Source organism: Cyclopterus lumpus, chromosome 8 (genome assembly GCF_009769545.1).
Source record: "Cyclopterus lumpus isolate fCycLum1 chromosome 8, fCycLum1.pri, whole genome shotgun sequence".
Classification (NCBI taxonomy): domain Eukaryota; kingdom Metazoa; phylum Chordata; class Actinopteri; order Perciformes; family Cyclopteridae; genus Cyclopterus; species Cyclopterus lumpus.
Window position 1 is genome coordinate 18,733,836 of NC_046973.1, and position 25,671 is coordinate 18,759,506.

The 25,671-nt window shown below is 43.9% G+C and overlaps 2 protein-coding genes across 3 annotated transcripts; one reads left to right on the plus strand and one right to left on the minus strand.

Moving 5' to 3' along the window:
• The first annotated feature begins 8,229 nt into the window (after positions 1-8,229).
• LOC117734812 (medium-chain acyl-CoA ligase ACSF2, mitochondrial-like) lies at positions 8,230-15,845 on the plus strand. Its single transcript, XM_034539079.1, has 16 exons — positions 8,230-8,315; positions 11,336-11,531; positions 11,831-11,959; positions 12,176-12,229; positions 13,031-13,149; positions 13,270-13,432; positions 13,519-13,614; positions 13,696-13,847; positions 13,931-14,022; positions 14,123-14,199; positions 14,294-14,401; positions 14,499-14,650; positions 14,753-14,894; positions 15,386-15,496; positions 15,582-15,650; positions 15,745-15,845. The coding sequence occupies exons 1-16, from the start codon at positions 8,230-8,232 to the stop codon at positions 15,793-15,795; spliced, it is 1,797 nt and encodes a 598-aa protein (XP_034394970.1). The 3' UTR covers positions 15,796-15,845.
• Positions 15,846-16,747: 902 nt separating this feature from the next.
• ndel1b (nudE neurodevelopment protein 1-like 1b) lies at positions 16,748-25,632 on the minus strand. Of its 2 annotated transcripts, none has more exons than XM_034539671.1 (9): positions 25,305-25,632; positions 22,144-22,240; positions 20,308-20,461; positions 19,512-19,660; positions 19,244-19,380; positions 18,998-19,165; positions 18,809-18,900; positions 18,524-18,669; positions 16,748-18,403 (listed from the first exon to the last, which is right to left on the minus strand). In XM_034539671.1, exons 2-9 carry the CDS (start codon positions 22,227-22,229, stop codon positions 18,313-18,315), a joined length of 1,023 nt encoding a protein of 340 aa, XP_034395562.1. In that variant the 5' UTR covers positions 22,230-22,240; positions 25,305-25,632; the 3' UTR covers positions 16,748-18,312. The 2 variants fall into 2 exon arrangements, with proteins under 2 accessions (XP_034395562.1, XP_034395563.1); XM_034539672.1 differs by having other exon boundaries at positions 17,032-18,403; positions 25,269-25,530.
• Positions 25,633-25,671: the final 39 nt, after the last annotated feature.

Consider the following 25,671-nt stretch of genomic DNA (forward strand, 5'->3'; position numbering starts at 1 on the left):
GTTCTGTCGCAAAAACTACAGCCAATGGCAAAGTGCACGGTGACTACGCGGCAAGAAGAGCAGTCAAATGGAACGGCAGGAGGTCGCCGGCAGTGAGAAGAGGCCTGCGAGCTCACTGTAGTGGCGAATATTTAATGCCTCTTTGGGAAGTGCTGGAATGTGGGGAATGTGTTGACTTCACACACACGCGTGCACAGTTTCCCTCAGTGCCACTGCCTTGATTAGCCCTAATCAATAGAGTCTCTGTTTTGTGTGTGTGTGTGTGTGTGTGTGTGTTGGTGTGTATGCCTGCACTGTGCGCGTGGCCCTAACCCCAGCACACATAAACACACCGCCCCAGAAGCGAGATAGCCGCCACCCACGCTGAGCCACAACGGACTCTCCAGCTGCAGTCCCAACACCTCCGATCCGACACAGCGCTGCCCTGAAGCAGCCCTCACATGCTCACATTTCATGCTTAAAAGTCAGACTTTTTCATCACAATAATCACAATGCTCCTTTTCTTATGCAGTTATTTGTTTTATCACATGTCTTCGATTTAGGATTGCATGGGTTCCCTCGACTGTGTAGTTCAGCCTTGTGTTAGTTCATCAGATGTTAAAAGGAGGTCATAGGAGACTACAATTGTACAATCTGAGTTATTTACGTCCCCGGTTAAATAGGTCCAGTTGTCAACACAGAGAGAAAGACGGGCACTTTTATAGGGGTCACCCTATGTTCCCAGAGTTCTATGTTCCCAGGGTCCTGTTCTTGGCATAAACTAACATTCATCAGAGACGAGCAAGGATTGTCCACACGGTTCAAATCGCAAACAAAGGAAGAGAGATGAATGTTTCAACTGCAGTTTGAATGGTAGACATCCATTCCACAGCGGACGTATCAATATACCTAAAGAAAGGCTTCAAGGAATAAAACATCAGTAAGCTATAAGCCGTAGGTGGGTGACTTCAAGATTTGACCTGGAAAAACATACATTGTTGAGAACATAAAACCCTTAGAAAGGATGATGTTTCATATTAATCTGGGAACAAAGATGCAATCTACTTTTATTAACAAAAAAACAAAACAATACCAAGTGTCGACGGCAAATTAGCAGCACAATGTAGGTTTAACACGCAGGACAATGCTAACATGCAGCTGATTTGCAGGTAATATTTACCATGTTCACATCTCAATGTGATAGCCTGCAAATATTTCATAATCCGCATGAACAGAGAGTCCATCTGGGGTTGAAGGGAACAGTATTTTTTGCAGGGAGGCCTATTTAATAATCCACCAAAGTGTTGGGGAAGAAACCACGGGGCACCAGAGCCATTAACATCCATCCCCTACTGATGTTGAATATCCACCCTATGAAAAGCAAATCCATGCAAAAGTCTGCTATATTTTTGTCTGGACCAAAGTGGTGGACTGGTGTATTTGAATAGCTGGAAGATTGATCTTTTGTTAACGATAAATGCAAAAAGTATACGATTCCATATATGTCCTTTCCAATTCAAGCCACATAGAGGGGAACAGAGCAGAAAGCGAGGGTCAGCAAGCCAATATGGCCCCTCACAGAATGCTCATTAATCCCCAGTGGGTCATGAGTTTCCCAGTCATGAAAAGCCTCGAAGCCGACCTCCTTGGCCCCGCCTCTTCCACCGAAGCGCTACGGCAGGATTACGGACTCTGGTGTTGGGTGTCTCTAGCAAAAAGTGATTGCGGGGTCACAGCAGGGGGGCCTACATGTCTAAATATCAGGTATCAAAGGGGATCTGGGAATTGTGGGTAAATGAGTAGTGTGCATGAAGTAGACCGGGCATTGTCTTCACTGGGTTGCTTAATGTTGGCAGAGACTCATGGGATCACATCCATTCACAAACATACAGTAGCAATAGTCTCTTAAAAGAAGCTCACGCATGTGATGGAAAGCTCCAGACTTGCAAAGCTTTATCATGTAAATTCCTCTTTCTTGGCTGATGTCTGTATTATGACTAATTATTTATTTTCGTGAATGGCGATTTGCTGCTGCGGTCCGCTACAAGACTGTCTCCTTCTTCCTTTTGTCCCTCGTCGTCCTCTTTTCTAAATGAGTGAATGTGCGAAAGGGCCGCTGTCAGCTCACATGGCTCCCAGGGGCCGCGTCGGGGGTGCCCTGTTCGCTCAGCAAACACGCCGATGTCTTCCAGGGTGGGGGGTCCTGCTGCACATAGCCACTGGGAGCCCCCCCCTCCCCCCGATGCACGGCAGCCTAATAACAGAGCAGAATTTGGCTCTGAAGACGTCAAGCAAACACACTGCAAATGGTGCACTTTTATTTACTTGCCTTCACGTCCCCGCCCCCAACAGCGTTCATTTACTGGGATCTGCAGTGCCATTTCCAGGAGCCCATGGCAACAGTCGGCCTTGTCAACGGCGACGACTTTCTCATGATGTCACCATGTCATGGTTATTAGCAGCCGGTTGTCAGCGGCGCGATGGAACAGATTTTTACTTTTACAAACACAATTTGGACTTTGGTCTCGAACCTTGAACCATGAAGTCATGTATTTCTTTTTGAAGGATCGAGTTTTGTGCGTTCTCACACTTCGTTTTCCTCAAACAGCTCGTCGGACTGTTGAATAGCTTCAGATACCCCCCTTCCTTACTTTACTATTACTTCCTTAACCTGACGCTCAATAACCCGATGGCCAGCTCTTCACCCCACCTCGTAGTGCGGCCGCTCGCAGCCGCTTCCGATATGAAGGCAACACAAAGTTATTTTCTAGCACTAACCGCTTTAAGTGACACAATGGATTGAGGAAGGACCATTACAGGAAATGTCCCCTGATCACAATAACAAAAGCTTGTCCTGTCACTAGAGTTCTCTTGACTTAATCTTGGCTGTGAATGAGCGTGTTGTTGTGTGCTCTATACAACCTTTCACTCATTAACCCTTGCTTCTGGTCTGATTGTGATGACGCAATGTGCCCGGCCTCCTCTGCTCTCAGGCCTGTCAGACTTAGAAGATCTGCTGTTTGCGCAGTCCAATGAGCACCAGTGGCTTTGCCCTGCCAGTGGACTCCTCCTTGGCAACCAGGCCAACCCCCTCTGACCTTTGGCCTGGGTTGTAGCCTCTGGGTGAGGAAATAAATTTAAAAAATGGTTCCTGTCTAAATTTAGCCATTAGAATCTGGAGGAGACGGGGACATGCCCTCTAACCTTTGAAGGGAATATATACATCTTTGGGCATTGGGAGGGGGGGATGACGCTCATCAGCCAACGTGCAAGGCGTGATGGATTATGTAATGGAACATGTGATGTTTGACGGATGTCTTAATGAGGAGCATAATAGCTGTGTGATGGATAGCTAGGAAGCAAACACTTAGATTTGAACACAGAAGCGGATGTAAGCTTGTTTGTTTTGGGACGGATGATTCTTGAGAGCCGAGGACCGGGCAGACAGAATAAATGCATGTTTTTTTTTTATTGTGGATGCATGAATATAATTTAAAGCCATCGTGGTCCGAATCAAATATTTTTAACTTACAAATGTTGCTCTGTTACTTTGAACGAGACAGGTAACAATGTTAGACACGGAAGGCGTACAGGTTATAATAAGCTTCCTTTATGTCCAAAATTGAGCCAAAATCACTCAAAGGTACATTTATTCTCCAACGACCACTGAAGGATTGCGATAGTTCAACGTTCTTGTATTCAGTACATTTTATTTGAAGTATAAAAAAAAACAACTACATCCTGTATTGCCATAGATTGGTGTAAATTCTTAAAATCTTGGAATTAACAGAACTTCGTTAATTTTAGGGTGATTGACAATTTAAAAAAACAAACAATAAAAGCTGTTCAATATTTCGAGTGTGCTTCTTCAACATGTTAAACTTAACCCAACAGAAGCGCCGCCTAATTCCAGATAGCATCAGAGGAATGTAGGGCCAGCGACTCACATATAGATCAGCTCAGCTCACATCCCAACATGTCACACTTGGATTAACAGAATGTGTAATCTTGCTTGGTCAGATTAATAAAAATAGAAACCCACTTTGTCTCTCTGTACAATCCTTGAAGTAAGATGTCCAGTGTGTTCTATTACTGGGTTATCTGTCCCACAGGGGTTGCATTAAAATCATTACCGCGTTTTGAGTTACGGCGACAGTAATCAAGTGGACAAGTGTTGGCAACAGCTGAAAGGTCAGCTGGGAAAAGAATGGCTGAGCATAGGGAAAGTAGAGCTGTAGGGGGTCACACACACACACACACACACACACACACACACGCACACACACATGTGTGCACATGCATGTAACTGTTTCACGTAGTAGCTTGGCCCAGGTGACAGTCAGTGACCCTGAATTTAGAGTTCGTGGACCCTATTATGTTGCTGGGGACCTGCTGGCCCTCCAAGAGGTGAAAGGTCAACCTGCTTGCCTGGCATTGAGGATGTAAAAGAAATGTTTTTAAAAGTTGCTGTGAGAATGAACCAAAGGACGGAAAGAGGCCATCTTTGATAAATGAGACCACAAACATGCCAAATCACTGACAAATAAAGCATATGTACTGCACGTCATCCCCTTTGCCTGTTTCGGTTCTTTTTCTCCACGTGCAGGGATGTCTTGAGAAACTCTTGTGGAGCTGTGTGCCCGTGTTGCGCCGCAAGCCGATTCACGTTCACCCAGTCGCAGGCTGAAGAGACAAGCGCTGACATAATGTGTAGATTCGAGCAGGATTATCGCCGCTCTGCTGTGGAATGCATAACACGTCTCAGTGGGGAAATCAGAGAGATCGAGAGTATCGCCGCGAGGACTCAGGAGCCTCGCAACGTGCTGACGGTTTAATTCTGGATCTAAAACAAATTGCGAGGCTGCTGTAAGAAGTCTTAAATAATATTAAATACGCCTCCACCCCTGCTGCTATACAATTTCAGCAAGTTTGACATGTTCTTTCACAATATGCTGTGTCGGATCATGCTGTTTTTTTATTGTTTGAACCATTACTTATTGTGTAAAGCTGTTTCAAGGAAGTCAGACAGGTTTTTGGAAGTGCACTTGTTGAGTTTTTCTCCTTCAGTATTTAAGAGGAAGGAAGCTATTTGTTTTGCAAGTATGACAAATAGATTATTGTTATTATAAAGGCTAATGTTACTTATTTTTACTTTATCCTTCTGGGTAATACATGAGTTGGCGATCAGGATCATGAACTTTGCCTGAATGGAGAAAAAAAACTCAACACGTATACAAAATCCCCCTTTTACTTCTAATACTGTTCAGTGTGAAATTATTATTATGTTTTTTTCGACACACACAGCTCTCTCTCTCTCTTAATAAGACAGATGGTGCCCCCTGCAGGAAGAATCTCTTGCAACTGCTTGTTCATGATGAATAATATGAGACCATGTTGAGTCCGGAGTACATCCGTCCACTTATCACCATCACGTCTGCACCAATAGCCCCGAGTTATGTACAGTATTGACCCACAAACCAAACCCATAATAGGCTTCATGTGTAAAGAATCCCAGGGGGAACGCTCATATTTCCAGCCGTGGTGAATTGCAGATTTATGCTATAGTCATAACAAAGCCTGAATAAGTCTGGCACGGCATAATAAAAGGCCTGAAACTATGATCATGTGTGCTGCAGACATGCCGTCCGCACACCGATGGATGGCTGTAATCTGTCTCAAGGATCGTGAGGGTGGGATCACCACCATGAGGCCGAGCCTATACCTGCAGTCCTGATGCTAGTCGCTGTCCTAAAGACAACAGTGACCCCGCAAGGGAAGGAAACTTTACTCGGCTTTCTGCTGAGAGTGATTTGGCCCAGTGTGTACTTAAAAACTCATCAGTGTATTCACAAGGGTTCGATTTTTCCAGTGTTGGGGGATATTTCATACCAAATTTAGAAAGAAAACACGGTCCAACAGATCAAGTTCAGTTCATGACGCCTTGAGAAGAAATTCAGTAATAAAATAACAGTTGTTTGCCTGTGAGGGGTCGACGGGCTTGTTTTCAAGGGGCCTGCGAACACTTGACAACCTTTGACTCATTTTTACTGATCGCAAAATGAAAGAAAGTTGGACCGTATTTTCAAAGATTTACTTTCTCTCATGCACAGTCGTACAGTTCGTACAGTGGAAAAGAAATAAAGAACTTTTTTTGAGTTTTTCTCCAGGCTAGATAAAAAAAAAGAATTGTTTACGTACACATACATTGTATGAATATGGTCAAAGTAGGTGCATGTACAGTTCAACAATGTGTTTCGATGGCCAGTGAGGATGTTTCTGTTTTGTCACTGTTTTCCTGAACCCTTCCAGCTGGGTAGAGCACAGGACAAGGACAAAAGAGGATTTGTGAAGAAGTGTTTCCAGTAGAATCAGGACAATTAAGAAATAGGAAAACATATAAGTAAGAACCAGTTTTCTTTCTTTGAACAATCGGTTGTAAAACAGGGTCAGGTAAAAGAATGTCAGGCTCAGGAACCTTCAGGCTGCTGAACCGAGAGGAAACAGAAAGTTAATCTAATAAGAAAATACTCAATATTTGTTACTGAATGAGCGAGTCTCAAAAGCTCGGGGGAAAGGAATTGTTCTGAAGGGTGGAGATACGGCACATGACACTTCTGTAACTCTTTCCAGCCGGCTGCAGCACTGGGAACAGGCTGCGGCTGGCGTGAGTCTTTTAATATCCCTTTGAGCACCTCCCCTCACCAATATCACTGATGCTCGGCAGATGGGTACCAATGGCGGGCGGTTTTAATCACCCGCTGCAGAGCCCTCCTGTCCTGGACCGTGCACAACTCATGCCAGCTTGTAATGTTTCCAGGCGGGATGCTTTCTATTGCTCCTCTGTAAAAAGTTAACGAGAACAAGAAGTTAACAAGAATGTTGCGTCCTTAAAAAAAACAAAACAGCCGTTTATGAGCTTTTTCTTCTTCTCCAGGGGGTCCTGGGGGGCTCAGGTGTTCAACACTAGAGTGAAGACTGCCTGAGGTCTGTTTGTGAGGAAGTCTAATAACCAGTTGCAGAGTGAGCTAATCAAGTCCAGAGTGCTAAGTTTACCTTACTATGATCATCCATATCCAGTCCACGTGGTTTTAATTGTTCTCTTCAACTTTGTTGGGCTGTGGACTCCAAACTAATGTGTAATACCGTTGAAAGTCCAGTCCAGAGGACGCACGGCTGATGGATCTGAAGATCATGTTTATTTGTTTAAGGGTACCGCAGGTCTATCGTAAACAATGATACCTATGTTACATAGTGAACGTGATGGTCTAATATGAGGCATCCTTGTTTTTGTGCTGCTGTGTTTTTAGGCATTATGGGAGGTTCAGACACAACTGAAAACAGTCATGAACACGAAGGAGTATTAAACTCCCTGGAGCACATAAGAACATGCACACACTTGTTTTCTCTCAGATTGTGTTGACAATCTTAGACATTTTTTTTTACTATGCATTGCATGAAAATTAATTATGATAATAATGGATGCTCTTTTCCCTGTTAATACACTGGAAAAAGTAAACCCATGACCTGAAGGTGGCGCTGCAGGCTCCACCTACTATGTACATTGTTATGCTTCTATAGATTTAAAGTACCTTGAGTACCTTTTTAAAGCGCTAGACTAAACAACTATATTATTATTATTAGTATTATTATTATCATATGACGCCGTAATAATTCAGTCTAACATATTGTTGAGTATGTTAATATTTGCAAAACACATCGTGATCTTATTTATTTTAAAACATTAAAACGCAGTTTTAGTAAAAAACGGAAATGACATTATAAAACAAAATTACAACTCATTTAAGCACAGTTTTTAATAAAATATACATCAAACTTTTTTCTGTGTCCCCTCCTTATAGACGTTCGATTAATGAATACATTGATTCTATAAAGCAAGTGTAACAGCAGCTTTTCCCCTCTCACAGCTCCTTCTCTTGCTTTTTGAGCGCATACATTAAAAGTCGCATTATAAAAAACATAAATGGCGACACACCTCATGAACTCTAGTTCAATTATTTACTTTGGTCATTATCTTTACAGCAACTATTTTCTTAGAGCTGACATGAGTAATGCACAACTGGCTCTCAGCCAACAGAGGTGAGCGGAAGTTAACACACACAGTGATTACACACGCAGTGATAACGTCCAACCTGCAGGTACAAGCAGCTCATTTGATCCCCCAGACTTGGTCTCCTCGAACTGCAGTGTTCACATCCAGTGAAGCAGATCGCGTGATTATAATATCGATCAATGTCAGCACTGCTCAGGTCTGTGGAAAGACTCACGCACAGCCAGGCTTGGAAGATATGCAGCACACGTTTGCTCCAGTGTTGTCGGTAAGTTGATATGCTCATGACCTAGTGATCAACGTGCAAATATGGTGTTAACTTCATGTAATATATGTATTGATGTCAGTGCTCCATTAATGCTTCATTGTACATAACTATCAATTCATCTGGGCATTGAGAGTTTATAATGACCCCCCCAGCAGGATCAATACTTTTCTGATAAAAAAATAAAAAAATAAAAAAGAAGAAAAGAAAGAAAGAAGGAATTCCTGATATTCCAGCCGACATCATAAAGAATTACATCAACAACAAAAATGTTGCACACATGCATTTAAGGATTGTTCCATATGTTTGCTTGTAGAGTCATGCCCGGTGCACCGCAACAACAGCATGGCTGCGCCGGTTATGCTACTGGCAGCAGCCCACTGAGTCCAGAGCCACTGAGACTGGTTGTAGTGGTCCGATTGTGTTCTTACTAAACCATGACGTCACGCCCATCGACTCTCGCAGGGTCCCAAGTAAAAGGGGTCTTTTAGCCTCTGGCCCCCTCCCCCTCCCCCACTCCACCGCGGCATAGTACACGTCTCTTTCACCTTCCACACTTGTCCGCAGTTCAACTATACTCCTGTTTCTATTACTGCTACTATTCTGTTTTATACTACTACTATTCTGTTTTATACTTATACTATTCTGTTTTATACTACTACTATTCTGTTTTATACTACTCCTATTCTATATAGTAGTAGTATCCCTCCCCCACCCTCCCAGGGGGGGGGGGGGGGGGGGGGGGGGAGGGAACGACACTCTTCTCAACTGCTTACATAAGTCAATAGGCCACGTGACCATAGCCCTACGTAATGTTCCCTTTTGTAGCAAATCACTTTTATTCAATTACTTCATCATTTCTGTTGTGCGTAAAAAACGCAGGGAACAAGTGTGCGGCTCAGGCTTTCAACGGACAAGCGGAGTCGAGAGGTAAAATCACAAATATTTATTCAGTAATAAAAAGCAGAGTATTGCATCCCGTACAGTTATACGTGCACGGTCCTACGTTGAACACCCAACAGGGTTGAATGTCCAAGGAAAAGGCCCTTAAACAGAGTGCGCTGAAACTTCATATAGGATTCCTCTTGTGAGGTCCCATTGGTTAAGACTATTGTAGCAGGCAGAGCTTATTCTAGCTAGAAGCTCCCCCGTTGGAGCACTGAGCATCTCCGCTCACACTGGCTCACGTCCATTGGTTGTGGTGGTCTTCATCCATCAGTGTGTGTGCATGTTGTCGGAGTGCGAAGGTGGGGGCATGATCGGAGTGGCCTTGGCCAACGTCTGAGACGCTACTGTGTATTTTTGCCCTAGTCAAAATTTAGGGCAGTGTATGTGCTTGGACCGAGCGCTCCCTTATTTTGTCTTTTCCCACTGAGTTCGGCCTTGGGAACTTGCGTGACCTTAACGCTAGGGTCCATGCTGTGTGTTGTTTAGGCTGAAGCAAGCTGATGTGCAGATTTACCTTAATGCTGTATTCAAATGCTCTATAAATGTGTTGTCTATGCTGAAGCAAGCTGATGTGCAGATTTACCTTAATGCTGTATAAAAATGCTCTATACATGTATCAGTAAGACACTGTCTGTCTTCTCGTTCCCTGTTATCAGTGGGTGCTTCTCAACTAACCTTGAGTCCTTGCCCTCGAGCAACCTCCGTTCTTTTCTTGTAGCTTTCTACTGTGGCTGAGCTTCCTCTGTGTTCTTCCCACTCTAGGGTCACTGTCCTCAGGGGGCCTTACTGCGCATGCGTCAAAAGTTAAACCAATAATGTAATAAAAGCCTATGTGTCTCAAGTTATTTGCCAACAGTGTAATGTATTTATTTTTTCTACATTTCTTACAAGCTGGATTTGTTTTTTGACCTCTGTTCCTTATGGAATGATATCCTTATCCTGAATTATATGTTTGTTTGGAAAACGTTATCCTTAGGAGACGTCTCATTCTATGAATATGTGTCGTTTAAATACAAAGAAAATGATCTGTATATTCACATAAATATATATATATATAGGCCACCAAAGTACTCACCAAAATGTATTGAGCATTTTACTGAGATGCTTTCAATTATTTGCACTGAATTTGACTGTTTAGTCGTCGCGGGGGCGTAACTAAATGCATTGACCTCTCAGCCATACATAAGCTGACCCATAATAAAGGACAGTATCTAGAATCTGGATTAGTTTTTACAAAGGGCGTTAATATCTCTAATGCCAAATATCAGTTATTGAATACACATCAATAACTGATATTTGGATCTATTTAGATTAGATCTGAAAGAGAATACCGAGGCACACTGCGTATGGAATCAAGTTGACGTGGATCTACTGAAAATGTCAAATCACCTTTCTTTAAATGTAATCGATGCCACTGCTCCTCATGGAGAAACGTTCATTCTTTAATGGTCCCGAAAAAGGTCACGGACGGAAGGCTCATCTCAAGTGGCGTAAATCATCCTCCAGATTCACTTTGAATCCTATGAAGAAAAATTGCATATCGTCAATAAGAAGAGTAGCGACTCGCGTCCCACGACAGGTTAACCAACCCTCCAGTCCATTAACGCGGACACTTTAGAAGAAGTTTGTTTTTCGATCTCGGTTCATCCACCTGTTGCTTTGAAGTTTTACCAACTAGCTTCCCTAAAACAGTTTGGAGCAGCCTGATGAAATAATTACTTGTCATAGTTTTAATAACTCTCTACAGGCTTGGAAAACTGCGCTCCTTAAGTCTTGATGCTACTGTTCTGAATAACTATTGGCCTATATCAAACTTCCCCTTAGGTAAAGAAGTGGATGAAGCACAACCTTCTCCAACTAAATAGAGATAAGACGGAGATAAATGTCTTTGCAGCGCAGGAAAAAAGACAGAACTGATTTACATACACTGATTCAGATCATTTTTAATTGTGGGAGTATTTGCTGTGTTTTTTTTGTTGTACTTAATTTAACTGTTGCACTTCTTATCTGCAGTGCATTTTGACGTGTACTATATTTGACCCGTGTGCTTTTTTTCCTAAATCTTTGCATGCCAGGTCCCTCCATGTGGACAGCCAGCCTCACGCACCCTCTCTGACCAGCAGCTACGTGCATGGCACCTCCTCCATCTCTCTGCTCCCCATGACTGTCGGCCAGTGCCTGGACGTCACGGTCCAGCGCTGGCCGGACCGCGAAGCTGTCGTCTTCTTGCAGGACGGCATTCGTAAAACATTTGCACAGTTTCAGCAAGATGTGCGTCCCCTACTTTGTGCACGTTTATACAAATCATTACTAAATAGCTTTTCTTTCTGTGTTCACTTTTTAGGTTAATAGAATTGTTGACACCCACTGAAATCAGATGGGTGGCCCCTGAGACACACTATGGGGCCTCCTTAAAACTAAGCCTATACTTTGTCAATGAATCTAAATGAAAACATTTTTGTTTTTACCGTATGAATTGGTTCTCTTCTTTGAGTCACCACGAAGCTTCTCTAACTCACGAGAAGCACTTTCCTGTGTCACTTTCATGTTTGTGACATTCACGGCTGCAGGTTGACAAGACGGCTGCAGGTCTGCTGGCTTTGGGCCTGAAGCGAGGCGACAGACTGGGAATTTGGGGACCCAACACGTATGAGTGGATCCTCTTCCAGTTTGCATCGGCCAAAGCTGGAATCATACAGGTCAGTTTGTGAGTAGTTTATAACCTTAAAATGACATTTTCTGTGTAGCCTTGTGCTCAGACGGACGGCTACACCCTTGTGTCAAGCATGCTATGCATATACTATACTAGGTATACTATGTGTAATATATATATATGTACTGGAAAGGCCTTTAGATAATGTGTGGTGTGGGACTGTATACATACGCTTCACTTTATCCTGTTTTCGTACACGCAGGTGTCATTGAACCCGGCCTATCAGGTGAAGGAAGTGGAGTTTACTCTCAAGCAGGTATGACGAGTTGTGTTACAGCCTACTTACATAACCACCAGTTGGGGCGTCAGACCAGTCAGACCACCGGTCAGACCAGTCAGACCAGTCAGACCACCGGTCAGACCACCAGTCAGACCAGTCAGACCACCGGTCAGACCAGTCAGACCAGTCAGACCAGTCAGACCACCGGTCAGCCCACCAGTCAGACCAGTCAGACCACCGGTCAGCCCACCAGTCAGACCAGTCAGACCACCGGTCAGCCCCTGGTGGCATTAGGGGCATAAAGGAATGAAAGAGAACCAGAGGTATCCTTGCCGTCCTCACATTTATGTTTCTAGTAACTCTCCCAATTCAGATTAATCATACACAATAATCAACTAATAAATAATAATAATAATAATAAATCCAAGTATTTATTGATCTCTTGGTGAAGTTCTCAAGCTACCCAGAAATATATATTGTAAAAAGAACGACCAGCTGAAACATTGAAGTAATGTGTGTTTTAAAGCATCAATTATTACATTTCACTAATATGATATACATTCTTTTAAGATGGGCTGTACAGCATGTGGACTTTTTATACTTTAAGTATGTAGGTGCAAATGTTTTTGAAAACTAACTACTTTAGTTTTAGTTCAAATGCAGAGCTTTTACTTGTAACAAAGTATTTATACACGGTGGTTCTGCTACATTTACAAGATCTAAGTACTTGTATCTCTGATAACCAAATGATTACTGGACTGTACATGAATCTGACAATTGACCATTTTCATAGAAATAGTAATCCTATGATGACGATGTAACATTTAACACATGCAGGTCCAGTGTAAAGCCGTGGTCTGCCCGACCCGCTTTAAAACCCAACACTTCTGTGAGATGCTGAGGGAGCTCTGCCCAGAGATCGACACCACGCCCGGAGGCTTGATCCAAAGCTCCAGGTTTGACAAAACCAATGTCAGATGATGCACCAGATATAGTTAGATATTGTCATTATGGGAGTAAGAGGCGTGCAATACTTCACAATCTATAATAATAGTTATTATTAATATCCCGTCTAGGTTGCCAGACTTGCGCATGGTGATTGTGACGGACAGCAGGCAGCCGGGGATGCTCCACGTGGAGGATGTGATGCAAGCGGGCGAGAGTCGGCACCACAAGGAGTTGATGGAGCTGCAGAGAAAGCTGTCCTTCGATGAGCCCATCAACATCCAGTTCACATCAGTAAGCTTCAATATTGCATCTTTCCACACTGGCTGCATTTATGACGCAAACCATGATTCAGATCAATGCATTGCTATTTGTTTCAGGGGACGACGGGGAGTCCAAAGGGAGCCGTTCTTTCCCACCACAACATTGTAAACAACGCCTACTTTTCAGGTCTCCGAATGGGTTTTGGACAGAGAGTGAGTCCTTACTTTTCTCTCGATTTGCAGAAAACACAGACAGTGAATTTGAAGTGATCTTATTTTCCATATTCTTCTCAGCCTGAAGTGCGAGTGTGTTTGCCCGTACCCATGTACCACTGCTTTGGGTCTGTGTTGGGAGGGATTAATATGGCTGTGCACGGCATCACGCTGGTCTTCCCTTCCCCTGGCTACAACAGCCAAGCCAACCTGGAGGCCATTCAGAGTAAAAAGTACGGCCTGCAGCTCATCACCCAAATCACCTTCAGATATACAACAATATACATTTTAATTGATTCTTGTGTTTCCACTGAAGGTGCAATTTTGTTTATGGCACTCCCACTATGTTCACCGACATGCTCATCCAACAGGATTTACACAAGTACGACGTGTCATCAATTGAAGCTGGTAATAGACTTTGATGAATAGAAACATTATGAATGCGTGGTTTTGAACTGGGAGGGATGTGGAGCAAACATCCTTTGTTTACGTGCCGCTGTGTTTGAAGGCATCATGGCCGGTTCTCCTTGCCCAGCTGAGATTGTGACCAAACTGAAAACAGTCATGAACATGAAGGAGATAACGGTGAGCGGTTACATTTCCTAAACCTTTGTGTTAAACTCATTGGCGCATAGCTTCTGCAACATATATACGAACATGTGTACATCGTGTTTAATAGTTAGGTTATGGAACCACTGAGAACAGCCCCATTACATTTCTGGGATTCCCACGAGACAACGACGAGCTCAAGATAAATACTGTTGGATGCATCATGAGCCACACTGAGGTAAGCCTTGTTTTTTTGTGTTTAAAAAAAAAAAAAAACGTTATCTACATATCGCCATAACAACACTCTGACTTATGCCTGTGTGTCGTTACTCTAGGCTAAAGTGGTGGACCCAGACACTGGGGAGATTGTCCCTCTGGGGGCTTCAGGAGAGCTGATGATCAGAGGCAGCTGTGTGATGCACGGATACTGGAACAATCCCGAGAAAACCAGAGAGGTCATCTCCCAAGACCGCTGGTACAGGACCGGGTGAGACACCGCGTGGATCCTGGATGTTTGTCGAAAAAAAAAAGAGAAAATGCCGAGAAGGAGTTGACGCTCACGCGTTGAGTTGATCTTTCTTCTGCACAGAGACACGGCCAGTCTGAACAGTTTGGGATACTGCCGCATCGAAGGCCGCATGAAGGACATGATCATCCGAGGAGGAGAGAACATCTATCCCGCTGAGGTCGAGCAATTTCTCTTCACACATCCCAAAGTACAGGAGGTGCAGGTAAGACTCATCGCCACTGGAGGGCAGCCAAGGTCAGATTCCTTGTTTCTAGATTCAAGATTCAAGATTCAAGATTGTTATTTTTGCCTTTTGTGCCTGGACCAACAGTCCAGACACATTGGAATTCTTATGCAGGGCTCTCCGAGTCAGCGTTTCAGTATACAAGATATAAAATATAAAAGAGAAAAATACAAGCTATAAAATATAAATACAAGATATAAAATATAAAAGAGAACACTGTACATAAGTGGTGATCTATAAATTAGACAGTTTTAAATTATATTGTTTTAAGTAATAACATAAAATGACACACATTGCACATAAGTGTAGTGAGGTAGTGTTGGGTTCTTAACTTGATGCCATACCTGTTTTCTCTCCGAATGTGTAGACAGTTATGGATTTTCTTTTATTGTGGATTTCGTGAGAGATCTATTTCCCCGTTATAATAATGAGCTGAGTGTTAAAGCTATACTCTCCGTCCGTTTTCCCAGGTTGTCGGGGTGAAAGACGAGAGGTTGGGCGAGCAGGTGTGTGCCTGCATCAGGCTGAGGAAGGACCAGACATCCAGTGCAGAGGAGATACGAGCTTTCTGCAAAGGCCAGGTGAGTGTCGGGATATGTGATCAATGAAACTGCTCAACGTCCTCAGCATCAACAAGGCTGCAAATGTTGTGTTTTACTCCACTAGATTTCTCACTTCAAGATCCCACACTATGTGCTCTTTGTGGACAGCTACCCTCTGACAGTCTCGGGAAAGGTACGACACTTGTGCTCTAAGAGCAACCGAACTATCCTGATTGGCTGTTTACTGTTGATCAGTGTAATGACACTAAAACGGTCTCTTTTTATAGATCAAGAAGAACATATTAACGGAGCAAATGGAGAAGAAATTAGGCCTTTAATTTTTGTGGACCCACATCGACTTTGTTTGAGTGCATCAGCTGGAAAAATGAGGAGCGTTGAGTTCATGTTTTCTTTACCGATTTGCTGCTGAACTCATTACTTGAAATTCTTTTATTTTTACGTCACAATGTGAACAAATAAAGTATGGTACACTATACTATGACATATTTCATTTTTAAATCAATACTACAATTACAACAACTACTACTTTTTACATTACTATTGCTACTACTACAATAACTACAACTTATTAAACAACTACTACTATTATTTGATTTGATAGTTAGTTTGATTTGTTCATTTAGCATTTACAAAACATACAAAGCCTCTCCTGTTCCAATAACAGACTCCGGTTTATACATTTGTTGTCATCATACATTCAGATTTTTTTGCATCCATTTTTAACGGAAGATAATTCAAAAACGTGTACAACTCAATAATACACAGGTATGTATATTAGGGTCATACATTAATAATCAGAAATTTAAAGCCCTTTAAGTCTTCTTACCAGATGTCATATATCTCCAAGTGTGTGACAACAATGCACTTTTATCAAATGTCTAGTTATTTTTATGGTTAAAACGGACACTGGAAGGTGCAGTACATACTAATATAAACTAGATCCTGTTCCACATGCTTCAGTACACACGTGGTAGGAGTGCATCTCAAAGTTGGGATTGCAATATGCCAAAAATCGGCCAATGCAACACTGAAAAATTGAGAATTGCTCAAGGTTCATGAATAAAGGAAAAAGATACGCAAGAATTGGACAAACCCGTAAAATCTTTCATAGTTCTACAGAGACCGGCGTGAACACCAGGCCACCGTAACCGTAACAACCAGGTACTTTTACCCCCCCGCCCCCAAAGTTTACTGAGCCCCGACATGGGAGGGACAGCTTTGGAAAATGTCCAAGAAGTACTTTAATTACAAACTACACAGTATACTGGATATTTGTCAACTCACTCTTTATTCGCTTAAACAATTTGATATAATACAATGGCTTTAACCATTCATTATCTGAACATGCCATACAGAATCTCAAATAAATAGGACATTAATGTCCAAATGTCAGTATGTACAAATATGGTAGGCAAAATTACCATCCTTACAAGCTATATACACACCGACTGTAGAACACACTTTAGTAACAGGCCCAAAATGACCCAAAAACAAAAATAGTAGTAAAAGGGTTCAAATTATGCTTTCAGATAGCGACAAAAAGATCCATGAAATATGTGAGCAAAATGGGCAAAATATTTTTTATTATAATTTAAACCAAATTTTGACAAAAGTGAATGCATTGCCAATATGCAGCTGAAAATCAAAAAAGTCAAATTAACATGAAGTTCACACAATATGGTACAATATGCTGCATGACACGAATGCCACAATGGACCATAGCATCATACACCAGCTAAAGTTAACATACAGTCTCAAAAATAATCCTTCAGTCAGTTGTGTTGGGAGTATCTTTTTGCAAAAGAGTTTCATGAAGCCAAATATAGCTACCCATATTACAAATCCATCGTGGAGAATTGTCATTATATCAGAATGAGGTAAATGAGCCCGTCACAATAGTTAAAAAAAAAAAAAATCAACATATTAAAAAACAAAAAGGCAAAAAATGTTCCCTCGAAATGTTAAATGATGGAAAACCTGTGAGGAGCCTTTTGTTTTAAGTGCAGGTTTGAACCCAGAGGACAGAACCAGCTGATATTTCCAACCTTTAACACGGAGACTACTTCCGAATCCAAGCAAGTAGCCGGTAACAAGAGGAAGGACGACATGGCTTTGAACGGTCAACATTCACTTGAGTCATGAACACATGCAACAAAATAGGGAAACATTGCATTTTTTTTAAAAGCATACTGTGAGATAAATTAATTCATATGAACACGTCCCTTTTCAAAAAAAAAAAACATCATACATTCTAAAATTGAAAATAGTTTAACTGTGCAATTTAAGTGGAAATACAAGAGGAAACCAAGATGAAGCTGCGGTCTGTCGGGGGACCTTTTGTCAGGGACTGGAGCTTTGAGGTGAACAATGGAACCAAAAATATAAATGGTGCAACTTCGGAGTTGACATCTAAAGAGCAACGCATTTGCAATGGCATTCGTACAAGCACAGTACAGTACAGCTATAGGCACATGCAAGTATGTGGTAGGAACACATGCACGCGTGACTGTGCGCCTACTCACAGATGCATCTCGCGCTGCAGACTGGACGCAACTCCATTGTATCATCAAGTCTCTCTTTACACACATCCCATTCTCCACACACACACACACACACACACACACACACACACACACACACACACACACACACACACACACACACACACACACACACACACACACACACACACACACACACACACACACACACACACACACACACACACACACACACACACACACACACACACACACACACACACACACACACACACACACACACACACACACACACACACTTCAGTCGAGGTGCATGTGGTTTGGGACGCCTCCTCACAATCTCAGAGGCAGCATGCCTGGTGGAGACACGGCTCTGGATGTCGCCATGGCGGTCAGGGAGCTGGGGTCCAATCCATTTACAGTCCTGCCGGTTGCCACGTGGACATTTTCAATATTAGCAAACACAGACAACGCATACAGGGCAGAACAAAAACGTGCATAAAACCAGGTATAATGCACTGAATTGGCTTGAAAAAAGACTCACGTTTTGTCAAAGTAATTGGCATGTAGAGAATGAGAGAACTTTGTGGCGTTGCTGTTGATGAGCTTTCCGTTGTCTGTAGAGTAATTCTTTCTTGCTGCCTGGTCTTTGGCAAAGTTCCTACAGGCGGCGATTTTGGACTCCAAAGCCTAATCACAAAGCAGGAAGTTGGATTTGTATTTAGCCTCGTCATCTCTTGTGGTTGAGGACACTCTGTTCCTCTATGCTCTAAAAGCTATTCAGATCACTTATGTCATTATGTCTTCAATTAAAAGGAATAAACCCTACCCCGACTTTCCTCAGGAGATCACCAACAATATTAAGAGCTGAGATTCTAGCAGAGGGAGTGAGGGATGAGTTGCCACATCCATTGGTCAATGCTGCACAGGGACACAAGCTGATATTAGAATACGTAACCACACATTTCCAATTTCACATGAGCAATAAAAAAAAAAGAGTGAGTTTATTAATCCTGACCTTTTGGGCTGATGAAGGAGTGCTCTATGCTTTTTCCTACGGGTGTGGCTGGGAGGGATAAAGAGGCCTGTACTGCGGAATCCATCTTGTCGATGTCTAAAGTCGGTGAGCTCGGTGCCGACATCCTGTCTGTAGTCCGCTCACGTACTGCCAGCTCCTGTCTCAGGTCTGTAGAAGAAAGAGTCAAACTTATTGAATACTTCTCCACAAACCCTTGAAAAGGGCAGCTTGGATTATTGTCTTTACCCCGTGCTTCGTCTTTCAGCCGCTGCACGGACACTAGAAGAGACTCCTTCTCGTCCAGCTCGCTTTCCAGGAAGGCATTCCTCTCGATGGCCTGGTTTAAACGGCCCTCAAAGTCCTCAAGAGACACTATTGTAGCCCTGCACATAAGAAGAGGTTCAAGGGCACAATTGTTTAAAAACCTGAATGAACATTAACGGTAGGTCCAATCGCGATAACATCTAAATACAGCTACAATTCTCATCTCCTCTGCGCTGCCGAACAGTCTGACCTTTTGGCTCTCTCCAGGTCGTCGTTGGCCTGCTCGAGCTCTCGGACGTATTTGTTGAGCTGCTCCTTGATGCCGCGTGTCTGGCCCAAGTCATCCTCTAGCATAGAAATCTGTTTATAACTCTGGGCATTCTGATGCTCCAGCTTCTCCTGATAGAGATGGACAGAGTGAAGGACAGAAAAGAGCTCGGCTGTGAGTGCGTGTCGCGAAACAAGGACATCAAACGGACCTGTTATTGCTCCAGGAATTTTTTTTTTTTTTTTTTACATTTTCTTTTGCTGAGGCATGCAGCTTGTAAGTACCATTTATATAGTCAATAATAAACAATAGGATCCTAAGACAGTTAGTAAAGGTGATCTCCCACACATTATCCTCTTTGTTTACACTTAGCATGTCTGTATCGTGGTCCCAGAGCCATAAAGAAAGGAGAGCGTGATTCACGATCTCTGTGGCTCATTCACAGTCTGTTTTCAGCCGCTGCAATCATGGCTCACGTGTTCCCATTATGAAAAATCACAATACTTGTTTTGCTTTGTGTACAGTGGCTACAGTGATTTTCTGAATGCACAGTAGACACAGGGCCTGCAACGATTAAGAACCAGACTTGTCCTCTGAGTTTTCTATTCTATTTCAATCCAATTAAAAGAGTGCTGGAGGATTACCTAAGAGCATGCCTTATTGACACCGAAAGTGAGAACAAGACATCTGACTTTGTCCTCAGGATACAACAGAAACCTCGTAAGTAACCACAAGTTACTTTTATCGGTGTCCGGACCCACATCCCAGCCACAGTCACCTTGAGGTTGGCCACATCGTTCTTCAGTCTCTCGTTCTCAGTTTGGAGATCTCGAAGGCGGTGTTCAGTCTGGCCAAGCTGTGCCTCCAACTCCGCTTCCAGCTCCCGGCTCCCTTCCTGGAACTCCTGCAGCTCCTCCTGGGCATCATAGCAACTGGATGGCACAGACAGAGAGGGGGAACGCATGAACAATCATTGTCAACTACCAGCTACCCTGTCCACTATCCACCATTCAATTATGTACAGCTGGCTAAATCACTGCAGGCAGGAGCTCTAGAAAGCCGACTGGCTTTTGTCTCGTAAGATGAGCCAGGCTCAGGCGTGTTCTAGTAGCTTTATCTCCAACGACCAGAAATAAACCTGCATGAACAGCCCAGTCAGATATTTGTAGATTTTTAACCTTCACCCTGTCAAACAGGAAACGCTGCACGGCTCAGCCTGGTCGAGTTAATCATTCTAAATATACAGCTCTAACAAGACGGCTGTCCTGTGGCAGTAGGTGGTACAGCAAAAAAAAAACAGGCCTGCTGTCATAAGTCCTCAGCTGTGGGAGAGGTCAAAGGTCAAAGGTCAAAAGGGAGGGCACGACAACAGGATGAGGAAGTGTTCTAAGAAACAGGATGCGTGTGCATGCTGTTAAGGACTAATCCCACGTAGTGCATCTAAAAAAACACACAATAACGCAGGCTAGTTCTGAACAAATAGAGTCATTCGAGTAAACGTGGAAGAACTGGAAGGGGAAAAACAAAAAAATGTGGCGGTAAAGTTTATGTACTCGACACAGACCCGAGTGCAAATACATGATGACACACCGTTCTGAGATCAGCTGACCTGCGCCGGGATAATGGGCCTCGCAGTGGCTCTACAGACCACTGGAATCCATGAATCCCTTGATGTCGAGGTCGTTCCACACATACCAACGCCTCAGTTGCTGCTTCATCAGCACGCTGGGCCATAACACTTCCCTGTTCGACAGTCAGGCTCTCACACTTTTCATGGTTCAAGTGACCAACAGCACTCTACGTGGAACGTAGAACTTTCTTAAAGAACATTTCCTGCTTGAATGCTACTTGGATACATACGTGCATTTCACACTATTACATCTTTTAGTGATAATCATAAACTGTATGATATCCGAGTAGCCTTGTCACAAGAAAAAATTAAAAAATATCACTTCAGGGAGATAACTTGTCAACATGTGACTAATAAATACTACTTGCTGCCACTGCGAGTGGTTTACTGAAAAAGGGATCCTGAGAAAACATATGCACAAAAAAACGTGTGAGACAAGCCACTTGGAGTTATTATTTTTTCCACGGGTTGAAGTTTTTTTCCCTGTGTATCAACATCAGGAATTTCTTAGAAAACCACCAGGACTTTAACCCCCCTCCCCCCTCCCCTCTGTGGAGGTTTACACTTCCTCTGAGGGTGGCCCAACTCCACGAATAGAAAAGACAGACTGAGTTCAACAAAGATTACACAACACCCACAAGCACCACTGCTGCCTACGCGGACATAGACTGTGAAGTAATAGGAGAAGTCAAAGATGTCGTAATTTCTTCCGAAGCAAGCCACAGATGTTTGTGGCCACTGCCTGGTGGTCATTTGCCTGACATGGATTTCTGTGTAACTTTGAACAAGAGACGCGTCCACAAGACCACATATTCAGCATATTCTCATTTGCCTTTTATGTTTTGAGTGATTTCTAGGTGAGGTTATTTTCATATATATATATATATATATATATATATATATATATATATATATATATATATATATATATATATAAATAATATAAATATATATACTTGTTTTTGTTTGTTTAACACTACTTACCTTTTCTTATATTTGAGGGCTTGGGACTTCCAGTAATCGACTTCCTCATCCTTTGACGTGAATTTGGGAATCATCTCTTTTTCCATGTCAGGGCACCCTGAGGATAAAAGAGATAATATTTATTTCCCCTCACAGCGGTTTCATTTACCATAAAAGTACACACGAAATCGTGCTCGTGAGGTTAAAAAAGAGGAACGAGCATTGAGGAGGGACAGAATAAACTAGCAGGTGACTCAAACATGGGACGACACTTTCACTAAAGGTTTCCTTTGGCATGCAGAATCAGGCCAGGTGTAGTTAGTCCCCTCTCCGTTATGATGAACTGACTGAGTGGCCATCGTGACAAGCTTTGTAAAAGTGTGCCCCCTTTTATTAAATGTTATTAACTTCCTAACCTCGCTGCTCATGTGATGTCAACATTACCAATCAAGGCAATCCGTGTTAATTAAGTGTGGCTGAATAGATCAAAGCTGTCTGTTGAAGCTCAGTTCTGATGCGTTTCTACCTTCCATCATGCTTGCAGCAATAACACTTTTAACTGAACTGTTGTTCCTCTTTTCTGGTGAGGTAATACACCCTGACAGTTAGGGTAAATACAGCTCCCATTGCTGTAGCTTCAGGAATATTCATAATCCGAACAGGGATTATAAGGATTTCCTGCAGATAGGACAGACAACCAGAGGATGCACCACAGGAAACCTCTCAGCTGGACTGAAGGTCAAGCAAACTACGATTATTATTATTTTGAGCAGACTAGCTTGGGTTTAGGAAGAGGGTGTGTTGTTGTTTTCCTTGCTAAGACGGTCTAGACTCAGAAGAATGGAGACACAGCGGCAGGACCCCCAGAACATTCCTCTGAGATAGCGTCTTCAACACGTCACGTGTCGGTTCCCTACTTTGGAAATCACGAAGGAAACCGGAGGTCAAGTCACCCCGAGGGTGGAGAGAGTGGAGAGAGTGAAGAGGGTGGAGAGGGTGAAGAGGGTGAAGGGTGAAGAGGGTGGAGAGAGTGAAGAGGGTGAAGAGGGTGAAGGGTGAAGAGGGTGAAGAGGGTGGAGAGAGTGAAGAGGGTGGAGGGTGAAGAGGGTGAAGGGTGAAGAGGGTGGAGAGGGTGAAGAGGGTGGAGGGTGAAGAGGGTGAAGAGGGTGGAGAGGGTGAAGAGGGTGAAGGGTGAAGAGGGTGGAGAGAGTGAAGAGGGTGAAGAGGGTGAAGGGTGAAGAGGGTGAAGAGGGTGGAGAGAGTGAAGAGGGTGGAGAGGGTGAAGAGGGTGGAGGGTGAAGAGGGTGGAGAGGGTGAAGAGGGTGGAGAGGGTGAAGAGGGTGGAGAGGGTGAAGAGGGTGAAGGGTGAAGAGGGTGAAGAGAGTGAAGGGTGAAGAGGGTGAAGAGGGTGGAGAGAGTGAAGAGGGTGGAGAGGGTGAAGAGGGTGAAGGGTAAAGAGGGTGGAGAGAGTGAAGAGGGTGGAGAGGGTGGAGGGTGAAGAGGGTGAAGGGTGAAGGGTGAAGAGGGTGGAGAGGGTGAAGGGTGAAGAGGGTGAAGAGAGTGAAGAGGGTGAAGGGTGAAGGGTGAAGAGGGTGAAGAGGGTGGAGAGGGTGAAGGGTGAAGAGGGTGAAGAGGGTGGAGAGAGTGAAGAGGGTGGAGGGTGAAGAGGGTGAAGGGTAAAGAGGGTGGAGAGGGTGAAGAGGGTGGAGGGTGAAGAGGGTGAAGAGGGTGGAGAGGGTGAAGAGGGTTGAGAGGGTGAAGAGGGTGGAGGGTGAAGAGGGTGAAGGGTGAAGAGGGTGAAGGGTGAAGAGAGTGAAGAGGGTGAAGAGGGTGGAGAGGGTGAAGAGGGTGAAGGGTAAAGAGGGTGGAGAGAGTGAAGAGGGTGGAGAGAGTGAAGAGGGTGGAGAGGGTGGAGGGTGAAGAGGGTGAAGGGTGAAGGGTGAAGAGGGTGGAGAGGGTGAAGGGTGAAGAGGGTGAAGAGAGTGAAGAGAGTGAAGAGGGTGAAGGGTGAAGAGGGTGGAGAGGGTGAAGGGTGAAGAGGGTGAAGAGAGTGAAGAGAGTGAAGAGGGTGAAGGGTGAAGAGGGTGAAGGGTGAAGAGGGTGAAGAGAGTGAAGAGAGTGCCCACTGACAGGAGTCTCATATTTAGGACATATATGGACAGACTGGTGCACTGCTGGTACCATAACAAAAAGGTTGAGTCGCATTCATGTAACAGGTCAAGAACCCCGAGACTCTGCCAGAACAAATGGCGGTTCATTTCAGCGACCTTTGGAGCGCTGTCAGTTTGACCCCTGGGTGCGTTTGTTTGTTTTAAACAATACCAGGTCAGGCAGCGGGACTCGCAGCCAGCAAAGATGGTGGAGACGGTGACACCGTGGAGCCATCTGGAAACTACAGACAGTGTCAGGTCGTGCAGAGAAAGTTTTTCCTTTTTTTTTTTTCGTGTCTCTCCATCCTCTTTTGTGACTCAAATGTGACAACACTGATGAAGTCACATTTTTTTATAATGGGGGGCCTATTAGAGGGGCGAGTCAAATGCCTCTTTGTAGTCGTGTTGGTTTGCTCTACTGTGAATAATAATAATAATAATAATAATAATAATAATAATACCACAGCTTTACGGGCCTGGTGGTGTGGTGGCCCCCTGACCTGGGCCCTTGTGCTAGGTTTTAAAGACCATACACACGTTGCCAGGAAAAATGTTAAGAGTTTCACCAGTGATCTTCACAAGTGATCATCAAAAGAAGGCTTTGCAATTGACACGTATCACTAATGACTATCATTTTCAGAAAATACACACAAAAAAGTAGTCCTCAGTCCAGCGGAAGGTTCTCCTTCGGTTCCGTTACGTGGGCTCGTACAACGAGTGGCTGTGTGATGACAACCGCGACTGCGTGGTTAACACAACAACTGGGCTTCGTGTGCTTCGTATACAGTTTTCCACGTACAAAAAAAAAGAAAAAAAGAAGAAGTTAAATAAATGAATTGGCACGCGAAGCGACAACCTCTGGGCAGTTAAACCGAGCTCGAGCCCCGGTTCTCTCGGCCGACGTTCACGACTCGAGAAGCGGCGCGGGCAGCTGAACGCGACAGCTCGGAGAGAGAGACACACACACACACACACACACACCCCGGCATTAAGCACCTTAAAACGGGGGAACCACGAGCGGAAGTTCGGTACCTGCTCATGTCAAACCGGCGTCCAGCTATCTTCTGTTTTCAGGGTTTCGCCTTCCAGCCGGTGTCACGTCCAACACACGCAGACACACACACACACACACACGCCTCTCTCCTTGCCTCGGATGATGTTTAGGGAATTGCCAACGCGTCTCCCCGGAACCGACGTGTGATCCCGACAGGCGTACGTTCTGACGTAGGCACGTTTACGTCAGAACTGGGAAGGGCAGCTATAGAAATGGGTCTAATAGAACCAGCCGCATCTTTTTCTTTTTTTTTTCTTCTCCCATTGTAGACATTGACCACAAGGTGGCGTATGATTTCCAGAAATCACCACACAGGGGGGTGGGGGGGGGGGGGGCGCTTCCATA

Coding starts and splice junctions, on each gene's coding strand:
- ndel1b (XM_034539671.1), bottom strand. CDS start 22,229: ATGGAAAAAGAGATGATTCCCAAATTCACGTCAAAGGATGAGGAAGTC. Junction 18,670..18,808: donor ATCTCCTGAGGAAAGTCGGG/GTAGGGTTTATT, acceptor CTTTGTGATTAG/GCTTTGGAGTCCAAAATCGC. Junction 18,404..18,523: donor GCCAATTACTTTGACAAAAC/GTGAGTCTTTTT, acceptor GGCAACCGGCAG/GACTGTAAATGGATTGGACC.
- LOC117734812 (XM_034539079.1), top strand. CDS start 8,230: ATGTCAGCACTGCTCAGGTCTGTGGAAAGACTCACGCACAGCCAGGCT. Junction 13,433..13,518: donor TCAACATCCAGTTCACATCA/GTAAGCTTCAAT, acceptor TATTTGTTTCAG/GGGACGACGGGGAGTCCAAA. Junction 13,615..13,695: donor GAATGGGTTTTGGACAGAGA/GTGAGTCCTTAC, acceptor TATTCTTCTCAG/CCTGAAGTGCGAGTGTGTTT.